Source organism: Xiphophorus hellerii, chromosome 17 (assembly GCF_003331165.1).
Source record: "Xiphophorus hellerii strain 12219 chromosome 17, Xiphophorus_hellerii-4.1, whole genome shotgun sequence".
NCBI classification, from domain to species: domain Eukaryota; kingdom Metazoa; phylum Chordata; class Actinopteri; order Cyprinodontiformes; family Poeciliidae; genus Xiphophorus; species Xiphophorus hellerii.
The window spans coordinates 12,670,423-12,685,061 of NC_045688.1; the positions used below are offsets into that span (position 1 = coordinate 12,670,423).

At 41.6% G+C, this 14,639-nt stretch overlaps 1 protein-coding gene across 3 annotated transcripts in view; it reads left to right on the forward strand.

The window, feature by feature from the left end:
• The window catches only part of dock4b (dedicator of cytokinesis 4b), a 122,098-nt gene that overhangs the window by 93,014 nt on the left and 14,445 nt on the right, over nt 1-14,639 (forward strand). For all 3 annotated transcript variants that reach the window (XM_032589260.1, XM_032589263.1, XM_032589262.1), the window contains 12 exons: nt 70-163; nt 640-788; nt 1,541-1,627; nt 1,746-1,850; nt 2,120-2,261; nt 4,349-4,515; nt 6,398-6,484; nt 8,013-8,189; nt 11,127-11,210; nt 11,975-12,094; nt 12,433-12,554; nt 14,102-14,213. In XM_032589260.1, the coding sequence (XP_032445151.1) occupies nt 70-163; nt 640-788; nt 1,541-1,627; nt 1,746-1,850; nt 2,120-2,261; nt 4,349-4,515; nt 6,398-6,484; nt 8,013-8,189; nt 11,127-11,210; nt 11,975-12,094; nt 12,433-12,554; nt 14,102-14,213 (1,446 nt within the window). The remainder of the gene's footprint in view (nt 1-69; nt 164-639; nt 789-1,540; nt 1,628-1,745; nt 1,851-2,119; nt 2,262-4,348; nt 4,516-6,397; nt 6,485-8,012; nt 8,190-11,126; nt 11,211-11,974; nt 12,095-12,432; nt 12,555-14,101; nt 14,214-14,639) is intronic.

The following is a 14,639-nucleotide window of genomic DNA, read 5'->3' on the forward strand; positions in this document are numbered from 1 at the left end:
AACCTCCTTACCTTCTGTTTGCCCTTTCTTGACTCTTTCAACTGAATCATCTGGTTTTTTTCCTTTCAGAATTTCTATAAAACAGAGCTGAACAAGGAGGAAATGTACATCCGCTACATCCACAAACTGTACGACCTCCATCTCAAAGCTCAGAACTACACAGGTACTCTCTGTGGGGACAGGGGTTTTTTTTAATACGCTTTCATATTTTGCTGTTCTCACCATCTTGGTACTCATATTCCTTGAACTTTTCCACTTTTAGCCACAAACTTATTGTATTGAGATCTTATGTGATGGACAAACTCAAAAGAAAAGCTTCCATATCGTCATTGGGGTCTCCAAAAGTCAGCAGCACCAGAGAAAGTTGATGAATTTGCCAGTAGTCGCTTTCTTAAACAGTTGCTAGAACAGTTGCAAAAGGAATACATGAATCAGAGTATAAGCAATTAAGACTTGAGACTGAGGTGAAGTTCACCTTCCAACAAGACAATATAGCCCATAAATTACACAAAAAAAATATTGTAGCTTAAGAAAAAGTGGAAAAATTCAAAACGCACGAGTACTTCTGAACACGTGTCCGGTATTGTTATCTTAATGCCACACGTCTGATCTGAACTTTTTTCTTCGTGATTATTGCAGAAGCTTCATACACCCTGCTGCTGTACGACGAGCTACTGGAATGGTCAGATCGACCGCTTAGAGAGTTTCTTAACTACCCCATGCAGAGCGAGTGGCAGAGGAAGGAGTATTTGCATCTCACCATCATCCAGAACTTTGATAGGGGAAAGGTGAGCCAGCACACAGCGTGAGCTATCTTATCCTGCATTTCAGTATAATACTTAAATTTTTTTATTTTTTACCCCTCCAGGGGGTCTTTTGTGGGCTCTAGTGTCCCTTATATGGCTGACATGAAACGGGGAAGTAGAGAGGGGAAGACATGCGACAAATATCGTTGGGTCCGGGAGTTGAACCCGCGACGGCCGCGTCGAGGACTCAAGGCGTCCAAGCATGGGTTGCACTATCCCCCTATGCCACCACGGCACGCCCATACTTAAAATTTTAAGCATGCTGTGTCCTCTGATTTTTTTTTTTTTTTTTTTTTTAGCTGAGTACGCCAACATTTTCATAGTTTAATCAAAAGTTTACTGCTCTTCAGAGATACACTTCTTGCAGAGACAAATGATCAAAAAGCTCCCCAATCCCAGATGAATTTAGGGAATCATTAAAACTACTCCTCTTGATACAAATATTCCACTTTTCCCTCACGTTCACTGGCTTCACCATCTGCCGGTGCGACCTCGTAGGGGCGAGGAGGCAGCAGGAAAAGCTTCCTATCTAATTAGCAAGTCTGCTGGATTCTGTACCAATACCTGTGCAAGGAGAGGGTGTGATTGATTCTTGATTTTTTTTTCTCTCTTTTTGTTTGGCTCAATAGTGCCATCAAGTGGTTTGGTAACGATCCTGCATGTTAAATCAGATTTTTCCTTCAGGGTTTGTTCTGACATTTTTTTTCTCTCTTTCTGTCCTTTTCGAACCTCAGTGTTGGGAGAACGGCATCATCCTCTGCAGGGAGCTCGCCGACCAGTACGAGTCTTACTACGACTACAGGAACTTGAGCAAAATGAGGGTGAGCCGTGAGAGGAGCTGCAGGCATTCAGTCAAGATTTGAAAACAGGATTGCTATTAATCCGTTTAGCTTGGGAAAAGAGGAAAATATAAACGCAGCGGCTGATTTTCTTTGTCAGATGATGGAAGCGTCCCTGTATGACAAAATCATGGACCAGCAAAGATTAGAGCCCGAATTCTTCAGAGTTGGCTTCTATGGAAAGAAGTTCCCTTTCTTCTTACGGGTAAAAAAACCCCATAATTTTCATATTCTCTATATTGGATTGTGTAATAATTTTCCTGTCTGCAAAATTGGGTAAAAGCTGCAGAGAGAATTAACATTCTCTTACGCAAGACTCCTCCAGTGTAAGGTGACATTCAGCAACTTTTATTCTGTGCCATTTTAATGATGTAACAGACCCTGTCCTTATTGAAGTTTGCAGTTGCGTGCTCCAGCCACTAGATGTCAAGCTAACCCCGTGCTGCTTCACCTTTAAAATCCCCTATGCTGCAGAATAAAGAGTTTGTGTGCCGCGGCCATGACTACGAGAGGCTGGAGGCTTTCCAGCAGCGGATGCTCAACGAGTTTCCTCACGCCATCGCTATGCAGCACGTCAACCAGCCGGACCAGACCATATACCAGGCAGATGCACAGTGTATCCTTGACAAGACAGAATCTTTTCTTCTTTTTTGTGCAACTGTCTACTGACAGCAGAAAACACGAGTACTCTGTATCCATAACTGCCCACATGCCATTCCTTGCCGTTTGGTCATCCACTTACAAAAGTAGACTGTACTGCAGAGTGCATGCAACAAACAAACTGCAGTCAGGTGCACTGTGGTGGGGAATAAACCCAGCTTAAGGTTTCCCAAAGAGGCTCATGATTTCTTTTGCTAGCGAATGGGAATAAGACTGTTTGGTTTTGAAGATTCACAGAAAACTCAAATCTGCTTATCAGTCAACGTAAACATTACGAAATGGATTATTTCAATTTGATCTCAGGGGTGGGGAATCAGATTGAGGAACAGGTCAACGTATATTGACTGGTTCAGCTGTAAGAATTGCATCTCTGGCTGCCTGAGCTTCCACAGGGCTGCACAGAACAATTATTGTACTTGGCATTATTCTGTTTCCTGAAACCACTCTCATTGTACGTGTAGCACGTCCTCTGAATAGCGAAAGAAAAGCTAATTTCACTTCCATGCATTGCTTGAATTAATAAATACAGCATGTTGGCCTTGTTAATTATTCACACGAATGTATGGGACAAGTGTTGGCCTACATAGTACCGAAACGCAACACACAGACACGACGACTGGAAAAAAAACACTTTATCTGCGTCGCAATGTTCAACGTCTACTTCTGGATTACATATAAATCCTCTTGTGAGTTGTGTGTCATGTGATTTCTGAGTGTGTACGTATGAAATGGGTGTGTGTGTATACGTCAGTCTGAATGGTATACAAACATGAGCGCACTATATGCATGGACAGGGTTATTTTACGCCTGCACATGTGCGTAGGATGCGTGCTCATGTAAATCTTCACATGTAAATGTGAATTGAATGTGTGAACATTAAAACGAAATGTTTTTAGTGAAATATGAACACGTGCATGTGAGTTGTTACCAGGCATTTTTGCAGCGTCAGCATACGGGTTAATTCTAAGGATGACAGGACTCTGTTTGCATGTGAATTATTTGTGCAAACATGTGAATCGTATGTGTACATTTAAAGTTTGTGCGAATAGGATGTGTGTACTTGTGTCATTTGTAGATGTGGATTGTGTTACGTGTGAATTGATGCGTGTGTTATTATGTGTCGGTGAATGTGAGTCATGCTGATGGGATGCGCACACATGTATCCGTGTGAAATGATTTGAAAGATGCATGGATGCACACAAACTGGCCATGTGAACTGGGTATGCGTGTATGTGAATGTGAATTTTGAATGTGAATTATTTGTTTGCATGTATGAAATCTATGTGTGTACATGTGAAATTTATCCATGTACCTTTGTGTTTATATGAAATGTGCACCTAAAATGTTGGAGTGGATATGTGAATTGTGTGTATCCACATGTAATTTGTGTATGCGCACATGCAAATTAGATTAATTCATAGGTGAACTGTATACAGACACTTACTAATTGCTACATGCGTGCAATTTATATGTGTATACAGGTAAAATGACATGCAGTATTCATGCACATTTACATTTTACATGTCCACATGTGAATCTTTTGGACATACCCATGTAAATTTGACAAAGATGTCGATTGTTTACATCCACATCTGGTGTGTTATTTTAATATTATACCAATCATCAGCACCGCTATCATATTGTTCACCCATTCGTGTATCCTTATCACCAACACTGATGATTCATTTTAATCAACCGTGCTTCCTATCATAAATCTGCTCATCAGTGTGAGGTCTCGGCTAATAAAGGTGAGGCTGAGCTAAGCAAAAATAAGCCAAATGTCTTCCTTTGACTCCGTCCACTGCTTGCTCTAACGACCCCAACACACCCCATGTCCTGTTAACATTCCCTTCCCTCCATGTGGATGTAAACAAGGCAGTCAGCCATACTTTAAGAGAAAAAAAGTCTTCATCTGCCCATCGGACCACCCTCAGGTTCCCATGGTCCTCCAGGTTTTTGAAAAGTTGTCCATTTCAGCCCCGCAGCACTTCTCCCTCGTTTGCACTCTCACGCTTTCCTTGACTTGTTGGGGGGGGATTCCAGACCTGCAGATCTACGCCGTAACTCCCATCCCAGAGAGCCAGGACGTGCTGCAGCGAGACGGCGTGCCGGACAACATCAAAAGCTTCTACAAGTTCAATCACATCTGGAAGTTCCGATACGACCGACCCTTCCACAAGGGCACCAAAGACAAGGAGAACGAGTTTAAGGTAGAGAAAGAAGCACGTGAACACCTACACATGTGGATATCGGGGAAAATGTTAAGACTCCAATAATTCCATTAGCGCCTTCTCCCCTGGACCACTTGAAACGGGCTCATTGACATCCTTCCTGGCCTCGCTCATCTACCATGTGTCACATGTGTAGCGATGGTTTGCGCTCAGGTATTAGTCTATGTACGGCACACATGTTTTATTCATTAGGGAAGCAGCATCGGTAATTATACACAAAAACCCAGGCAGTAGTCGGAGCCGTGTGAGGCTTGAGCGCAAATGAAGTCTTTTCAGGCTGATGCGGTCCTGCAGCTGCACACACTTTAAGACGCCCAGCATCACAGAACCCAATATTACACTCATAAATATTCAGCTTTTATTGCACGCAGGCTTCATACCATTTTCTCATCACTTCCATCAAGGTTACTTGGCTAAATTTAATCACGGTATCGCATTTTCATTTAGGCTGGATGTCTCTGGCCTTGAGGAAGGAATAGCGTGCAATAAACATTAATGTTGTGACTAGAGTGCGCAGCGGGTCTGGTAATGTATGATTATTGTATGATCCCCCGTAAATAAAAAAGCCATCAATCGAACACCGACAAAAAAAAACAAAATTAGTTTTTATTATTTCAGTGGAAAGGCAGAGAGCCTTGTATCTATGTTGGACTTTTCTCTCGACTTCCTGTTCGGAGGCACTTTTTTTTTTTTTTTTTGCCTCCCGCAAGTTGTGTTCAGGTGGGTTTCTTGGCCTTTAAAAGCATAAAATCAATAGAGGGCGGCAGGGCTGTGTAGTGAGTCGGAAGACCCTCCTTCAGCGCGAGGACACTGGATCGATGCTGCGCATCAGCCCTCAGCTGCTCTTTTGGAGGGTCCTGGAGCAAAACGCTGCGTCCAAAACTAGAGTTAAAGCAAACACATGATCTCATTTTGTATCTGTCCCAATTTCTGTCTTAAATCTCCTCAGCAAAAAATAAATAAATAAATACGTTTAATTGTTGATGTTTTTTTTTATCAATCAGTTTCTTGATTATACCAGTTTTTCTCACATGTTATAGCAAAAAGCAATTGAGACTTTCTCATGGCTTTCCTTCAGCAGCGGATTAGTTTTTCCGCCTCTCTGACCAGATTAGTGAAGTGCACAGCTGACAAATCTTCCCCCTACCTGAGCTGTGGATCTGTGCTGCTCCTCCAGAAGCCTGGAGAGTAATGTTTCTTCTGCAGCTACAGCTGTATTTATTCTTACATGAAATTGCACCAGTTTTAACTAGCTGGTTGAATACTGTAACAACAATAAAAAATTTGTGGTTACAAATCAACAAGATGTGCAAAAAGTCAGAGGCGTTAATACTTTCACAAGGCAGTGTATAGTCAAATCAAAAGAACATGAGGTGTTGAGAACGCAGTAGGCGGAAACACTGGAGACGTTGGAGCCGCCATCTGTTAAACCTGCACAATAAATATTGAACAACTTTCCACTCCTCGGGTTTGTCGACATGGTTACATTGTGGCACACACGCTGTCACATGTGCAGCGTTATAGGATGAATGTGTTATATTAAGATCCTCCTGTAAATATTCGAGTTGCCACAGTTTACATCCTGTCGAAGTGACCTTGCAAGACGCGGGCGTATTGACGAGCGCGCCGGCCCCGCTGTGTAAGCGCCGGAACGTGAATGATGACATAACGGATCAGACGTGACACCTGACCTGCATCCAGAAGTGAACCTTTTTGCAGGATGTGTAGCCTTAAGTGTTTGAAACGGAGAGCATTTGTGCATTAGGCATAAGTAGGGATTTTTTTTTTTTTTTTTTCTAGTGATCAGCACAATCTCGTAAAAATAAGGTCTCCTTTTTTCATTTATTTATTTATTTTGCAGAGCCTGTGGGTGGAGAGGACTACCCTGACTTTGGTTCAGAGTCTCCCAGGCATTTCCCGCTGGTTTGAAGTCGAGAAGAGAGAGCTGGTGAGTGTGAACACTATTGATAAAAAAAAAAATAAATTACCTTGAAGACATAAAATCATACACGGCCGTCACACATAAGGGAGATTTAGACAGCTACGTACATATGGACATTAAGTTCCCCAAAGAAATGGCTCAGATTTGGGGAAATGTTTAAATCTCCACCAGTTTCGTACATTTAGGTTTGCAAAAACCCTCTAAAATTGTATCATTCCGAGCCCAAAGAAGTGGGTTGACACTGAAATGGCGTCCAGTGAATGTGCGAAACACGAGGCAGCTTCTGTCTTTTAAGGTCTAAGCTCATATTCTTTAGTTCCAGCCGCTGAACGTGCTGCAACATTGCCCGAATGTAAATTCTGAATTGCTTTGTGATGGTTTAGCAGAACAACTGCATTTGAAATATGAAATTGGCTAAAGGATTAGGCTTTATGAGGGACTAAAATATGAAAGTCAAAAATGGAAAATGGAGGATGAAAAGAAAAGCGTGTTTAAAAGTGACCGGGAGCCGAGTAATTGCTGCTTGCTTCCAATTGTAAAAGAGATGCTAAGATAATTAACACCCACTTCTGAAATGTGGAGAGCATTTTAATTGTTTGTTTTTTGCTTTTTGCAAGATACATTTAATAGTTTTTGTTCACTACTGGAGAAAATGGCTCTGAAAATTCAAAGTATTATTTCTCAACTACAAAAATGTACAACATTTATTTTCCCTTAAGCAGAACTGTCTTAATTTGACCAATTAAATATATAAAAGGTCTGTGAAAATTGTCAATTAGAGTTGAGTAAAGAAATGTAGAAACTATCCACTACTTCAGGATAAACAAAAGATAAAACTGAGCTGTTTAATAGTGGTCATTAAAAGCATGAAATCCAGGAGAATTAAAAGTGGAACTATGGTGTGAATATTTCATAACTAAAATTTAGAAGGCCAAATGGGAGGAACAAGCTTGATTTCAGTTTTTCAAAGTTGAGCATTATAGAAGATTACAAAAATTACACCCATAATTTATTTAATTTTTTTACTGACATTATTTTGATTTTTTTTCCTTTTTTTCCACTTAACTTTCCACAAATTTGACTAAGCTTAATTATATTTTCTATTTTATCATTTATCTACCTGTGATGTTGTGTTTGTTGTGAAGCACTTTCGTCAGCTGAGGCTGTTGTAAACCTCAACTTGGGTTAATAACTCTGCGAACAGACAGCTTCTTTAGTAATATTCTGATAATGATACCATAACCCAAGTCTTGTGATTAAAAAATGTTTCTCCATTTTAAAATCTTTTAATTTCTGACACAAGACGGAACTTTTATGAGAACCAGGTTTTTGATTTATTTTATTAGCCATGAGTCATAATCCTCAAACTTAACAGCAATAACAGCTTGAAATCTATTAGTGTGGTGAGTCAATGTGAGTTTTGTCACCTTGGATTAAATTGAAATGAGCCAACAAGTCAGTTAAATTCAAAGGAATCAAAAGGCACCCACAGAGTTGCTGTAACGTTGAACGGAACGTTTCCCTAACCGCGCAGGTGGAGGTGAGCCCGCTGGAGAACGCCATCGAGGTGATCGAGAACAAGAACCTGCAGCTGCGCACGCTGATCACCCAGTGCCAGAACCGGCAGATGCAGAACATCAACCCCCTCACCATGTGCCTGAACGGGGTCATCGACGCCGCCGTCAACGGAGGCCTGGCCCGCTACCAAGAGGTACGAACGGGCGGCGGCGGACAGTTCTTCAGAGACCGAGGGTTGGGAAGCACTGACATATAGATTGCCTAATGATGTATGAAGGTGGGACGCATGAAGCGGAGGGGGCCGCATGGGGGGAAGAAAAAAAGGAGCAGCAGATGAACAGCTGGATGGATGGATGGATGCACGAGCGGCCCGGCGAGGCTTTGATCGAATTTATAGATGAGTGGAGAGCAAGAGGAGGGCTGGAAGCAGAAAAATGAGATAGATGGTTGATGCTGGAATGAGGGGATGGAATGGAGCTCTCAGTCAGCGAATAGATGGCTGGATGGAAGGATGGATGAGGGGAGAAAGCGGCGTCACATAAAAAATCGCATAAAGAGAAATAGCGGGGTTGGGGGGGAAGGAGTGTAAAGAGATGGATGACTAATATTAGCTTATTGAATGAGGTAGGAGGATTTATGCAGCTGCCGCATTATAGGATAGAATAGTAAAAGGCAGACACAAAAAGGAGAGACGTCTTCCGTCTCGCCGACAAACATTTGCATCTGCTTGCAGCTTCTCGAGAGCAGCGCGCGGGAGATTGGAGGATAACCGCGCGGCGTGCTCCAATTTTCCAGGAAAAGCACAACAGCCTCAAAAAAAAAAAAAATAAAGAAAAGGAAAAACAACTTAAAATCTACTCAAGAAAATAGTTTTTAGCCTCAGCAAACTGAGTGGACTCTTCTGCTTGTCGCTTAGCAACTGCTGTGAGCGTGGATCTGGAGGCTGGAAAACTGGGGGGGGTGCATTTCCTCGTTGTGCATGCCTGTTTGTAGGCCCAGTGCAGAAGCTTTATCCATATTTCTCTGCTGCTGCTTTTAATTTCTTGTAACCCCCCGTCCCCTTTCTTTGCATAATAATAATAATAATAAAACAAATTTGGAATATTTCTTCACAAGCTGGACAAATATGGCTCCTTTTTATCAAACACACTGCCACCGACATCAAACCCCCGATTTTCCTCGAGCCACGCACGATGTCGCGAGCGTTCACGGACCGCGCCTATAAATCTATTAATTTCTTCTCCCTCCTTAATGCCGATTGGCAGCCGTGGAGGCCCTGCTGCAAATGAGGGAGAAATTGTCATTATTAATATTCAGATTTATCGCTCCAGTCCGAGTTGAAGCCCCTTTCTGAAGAGGAGGAGGGAGGGAAGAAACGCGTTGTGATTTATTTTCCCCTCCCATCAGCGCTCCCTCTCTAATTGGACTCTGCTAATGATTAACTGAAGTCGCTGGGTAGCCGGGTCCCACTCGTCGCAGTCCGACGAGAAATTTCCATCACGCTGCAGATTATCGATCAGCTTTGCAGCCTTTTTTTTTTTTTTTCCCCAGAGGCTTATGATTTGTGGTTGAAGCTGAAATGCAACCAAAGGAAAAAAAAAAAAAAAACAGGGAAAAAACCCCGACAATATTTATGCACTCAAATGTTTTAAAATTTGTTATCTAACCATTTTGCAGAGCTTAATAAGATATGCTATCCTGTGCGGTGCATACTAATTTGATAAAGATTGCCATCTGGTGATGTTTGGAATATTAAAACACCTTGAGTATTCAGCCTGCGAAAGCCGTTTGATAGGGATCTGTGTTTGTTTGTGACTGTTTAAAGCAGCCTCAAGCATCTTTTCTCTCAGTCTGTCTCTTTCAAAACAGACAGCTGTGTCCTTGAGAGGAACTGTACTGCGCTTTTTGCAAACTTCCCAACCCCCCCCCCCCCTTTACCTTTTACTGCCTCTCCTCGTTTTTTTTTTTTCTCAATTTTTTTTCTTCCTCTTCTTCTGAATTTCCTTTTGGGGCAGATTTGAGAGGTTGTGAGCTGGGCTTTTCATCATCTCATCCTCTCTCCCCGCTTTCAGCCGAGTCTAACACAGACTGGGAAGGATTTGCAGTAATCTGTGGACGTATGACAAGTGTTGATGCCACTGTAAACAGCAAGGACTTGACAGTTTATGTACAGGGAATATGAGGGGGGAACAAAGCTTCCAGCTCGCAAGGCGAGAATACGCAATGTTTGGTTCAAGGGCAGTTGTGGTTGTTGCATGACGGGCCCGCTCCTTTTTGCCGTCCTCCGAACAACACAAATGCAGGAAGTCGTCTAAATAGTAGGGCGGGGTGCGATACGGTGCAGCCTCGTACAAAACATGTAGGATAGCTTCCCAAGTAAACAAGCAGGGGGCGCCAATTCCTCATTGATGGCACATGTCTAAAGGAAATGGAAAACAATAAGTTCTCTTCTGCCCTCGTTTCTAATGCCGCCCTGGATAGCTGCCCATACGGCATTGAAAGACTGACACTGTTTACGAGATCGGGACGGTTGGAGATTTTTGCTATATATGTATATATATCTTTTTTTAAACTACAAAAAGGGTTAATATTTCATAAGTCATATATGGAGTTAAGTAAACTTACAGTCAATTTAGAATTATGCAGTCCAGGTTAGAGCTGCTGTTGTTACTTTCCAATGAGTTCAATCTATGGCTAAATTACACTAGTGCCTATTATATTTTTATTATTAAATCAATGTATTAAAATAAAAACAAGAGTATATAAATGACAAAAGTAAGATTATGAATTGAATTAGTATTTTATAACTAGCTTAGCAGCAGGAGGACTTTTTGCTGCTAATTTGGTTATGCAATTAGAAAAAAAAAGAGAAACCTTTTGCAAACCTTGATCTTTAAATCCTCCCTTTCTGGTCCTCTAAAATCCAATGGAAGTAATGCTGTTTTTGTTCACTTTCCTTGTGTGTTTGCTCAAACCTTCCTAAATGCATCGAAGGACTGCACAAACACAAAGAAATAAAACACATTTGCATTCACTGAGTGACGGCCTGCTGGGATTCAGGTAACATCGTCACGCAGAAAGCAGAGCCGCCTTCAGGCCTTCAAATGTTCTGCATTTTGTTTACTTGCAGGCCTTTTTCGTGAAGGACTATATAATGAATCATCCCGAGGATGGAGACAAGATTGGCCGACTGAGGGAGCTCATGTTTGAACAGGTCTGAAATGAAAGAAATAATTATCTTTAAAAAAATATTTTTTTAAAAATGCAACAAACCGAGACATGCTGTAAATTTTGGATTATGAGAATGTGCTCACAAAATTCTATGGTTATTATGCTATTAATTGTCATGGATCCTATCTGGGTTTGTTTTTTTACACATAAAGATAATAGCAACTACAGTATCTGCCTGAAGTATTACATTCATCACCACTACGAATATGTTAGTTTAGTGTTTGCATTTGAACCATGCTTTGTTTTGGAGGGATAACGCAACAAATTATGTTTAAATAGTGAATATTATGCACAAAAACCCAAATTGTTACATTCCCCACCACACATATTCTGTACGCAGCATTGGTCCCATTATCCTTTAGCAATATGCAGAGAAATCTTACACTTTTTATCACTGTTGGCAACCTTTTTTCATAATTCTGGCTGGATTATCAGGAAAGGAAGACTTTATTTTAATGGGTTTGCTTATTTGCTGCGTTTTGTCCCAGATCTTGAATATAGGCTGCTGGTTCTTCAACAGGATATATAAAGTGAAATTCAAAGATTTGGAGGGAGCTGTACACCTTCATTATTCCATCCACTTTGTGCAATCCACATTTAGTTCTGACAATGAACCATACAGCATAATGTTGCCACCACCATGCTTAACAGTTGCTGTGCTCTTCCGAATAAAATAGACTTCTCGTCATTCCGGGCAAATATCAGGCGCTTGGAGCTGTGTTTGTTATTTCTGTCTCTGCGTTCCAGGCGCACATCTTAGAATACGGCCTCGCTGTGCACGAGAAGTACGTTCCCCAAGACATGAGACCTCTCCATAAGAAGCTAGTGGACCAGTTTCATCTGATGAAATCCAGTCTGGGCATACAGGTAGGCCACCAGGTTGTAAATCAGGGACAACTTCAAACATACCAAACAGAATTTTCTGAACACTGCACGTCTTCTGTCATTTCCTTTGAATTATTAACGAACGTCTTTGCGGGAGCATGAAGCAAGTTCGACAGTAGAAAGGATCCGCTGTTATCAAACTTCCAAGTGAAATGACCCCTGCTGTCCACCAAAGGCAGGGGTGGAGGGGCGGAAGGGGGTAGCCACCCCTCATTAAACAAACTTCCCCTTATCTACATACCACAGATTTTATTTACGTACCACACGCTGGCGCCGAGTAGCGTTTTAATCATCCCACTTTCCTCCATGTAAAACCGCAGGAGTTTCCAGCTTACGTGCGCGCGAGCCCCGTGCCCTTCACCAACGGAAGCCCGCGGACCTACAGGAACTCTGTGCCCAGCATCATCAGCCCCGACGCAGGCAGAGGGGTTGCAAGGCGGAGGTGATTACCAAAATGTCAAAGACTACTGTATTTTATAGTGTTAAAGATTTTAAAATGACCGTAAAAGCCGTCTGTCCGCATCTTCCATCTGTTTATGGTGTTGGTTTATAATAAGGGAAAAAAGTAGTGGGGAGGGTAACCTACAGGGATCTGTCTATTCGACTGACTGTGGGTGGCGGCGTGTGTGTGTGTGTAGGTGTTTTGATGTGTTCAGTGACCCTTCCACCCTGTCTACCTGCGACATTCTCCTTCCACAGTCTGATCCCACAGGGCACAGAAACTTTGGGGACGCATGCATCACTTCAATCTCACTGTGACATTTACCCTTTTTTTCTTCCCCCATGTGCAAAGTTTTGATTTCTGTGGAGAGGGGGAAAAGAATGCAAAAACTGTTGGATATAATTTTTCTTTTCTTTAGATTTTGATCTTGTTTTGATGAAATGCTGAAGTTGTTTATCATCCAGACTGACACCTCTCTTCTTTTTTATTTTCTGCCGGTTTGCCCTTTGTGTTGGACTCCATGGTGAATTTATGGTAAGTGAAACACAGTTACCTGCCAAATGAACTTTTAGGAAAATAAATAAATAAAATATTTTTTTTTAAAATACATATATATATATATATATATATTTTTTTTTTTTTAAATTATTATTATTATTATTTTTTTTACTTCAACACATATTACTGTGGTCTTATGTGCTAGGCCAGATGTCTGCAACCTGCAGGTCTGGAGCCAAATGTAGCTATAAAGGCCCTCCAGAGTGGCTATTTATAACTGTGAACAATAATAATGATTGGCATGTTTTGTTAAGGGAAGATAATGAATGATTTCCTTTAGTGTCTGCAAAGAATTTTCCAATAAGAGTGACAGTTATGTCACAAAAACTACTATAATTCATTTATTTACTCCAAATTTTTGGTCATTAACCATTATTGCTGTGCTTTCCTTTTAAAACAATTTCTTTTAAATAATTATTAAAACACCCTAAAAATTCTGTATCAATAAAGGTTTGATGTTTTTAGTTTAAAAAACGAATTTTGACTTATTGCACAATTTTATAGTGTCTGTAGTGTGTTTTCAAAGGGTTGTGTTGGTTTCGCTACTCAGGATAAAGTTTATTTAGCAGGAGGAATAAACTCTGGTTTGCTAAGATTGCTATAAACGAGCTTAACTGTTTAAAATGAGAAAAATCATTCTTGCTGCATGATTCTGCCTCCGTCGTGTTTCACTGTAGGCACGATTTATATCATGTTTGCTTTTAGCCAACGCGTCCTTTTCCATAAAACCTTAAGTATATCGTCCAAATGTACTCAACACTTATAAGATTGTTTAAAAAAAAGAAATGCACTTCAGTTATATGCTACTTTGATCAAATCCCCCAAAATACTCCGCTGAAGTTCATGGCCCATAACGTGAGAAAGTACAAAAACGTTCAGTGGGAATTTCAACTTTTTTGACTTCACGACAGATAAGAAAATAACTTAATTTCCTTTTACGAAGATCCACCGTAACAAGCTCTCTCCTTCTGTCTCATCAGCCCCTGCAGCTACCCTGCAGTGAACCGGTACTCCTCGTCCTCTCTTTCGTCTCAAGCCTCCAACGAAGTCAGCAACATCACCGGGCAGTCAGAGAGCTCAGATGAAGTCTTCAACATGCAGGTAATCCGTCACCGGTAAAACGCGCATGCAAGCAGCCTCTCGCGCACTACCCACATCCCACGGAAAAGGCTGTTAAAGTAGTAGATTGACTCCACATCCCAACATTTGCCCTCCTGCTCCCCACAGGCTCAACTCGCATCACTTCTTTTTTTTCCTTTTCTGAATCTGCCCTCGCTTTATTCCGCCCGCACTCCTCCCCACCCCCTTCTTTCTTTCTCTCTCCTCTGACCCTTTTTTCCTCTCTATCATCTCGACTTTTCTCGTCCAGGGCTCTGTCCGGCCAAGCAAATTGTCATGATTATATCAATTCAGGACACGGTGCTTTGTGCGGGCCGTCCAGGGAGCCTGCCTAAGTCTAATCTAAACTGGATTTGGCCAATTCAAAGAGCTGCCGACAACTCCTGGCAAGCCGTCCGCGGCACCTGG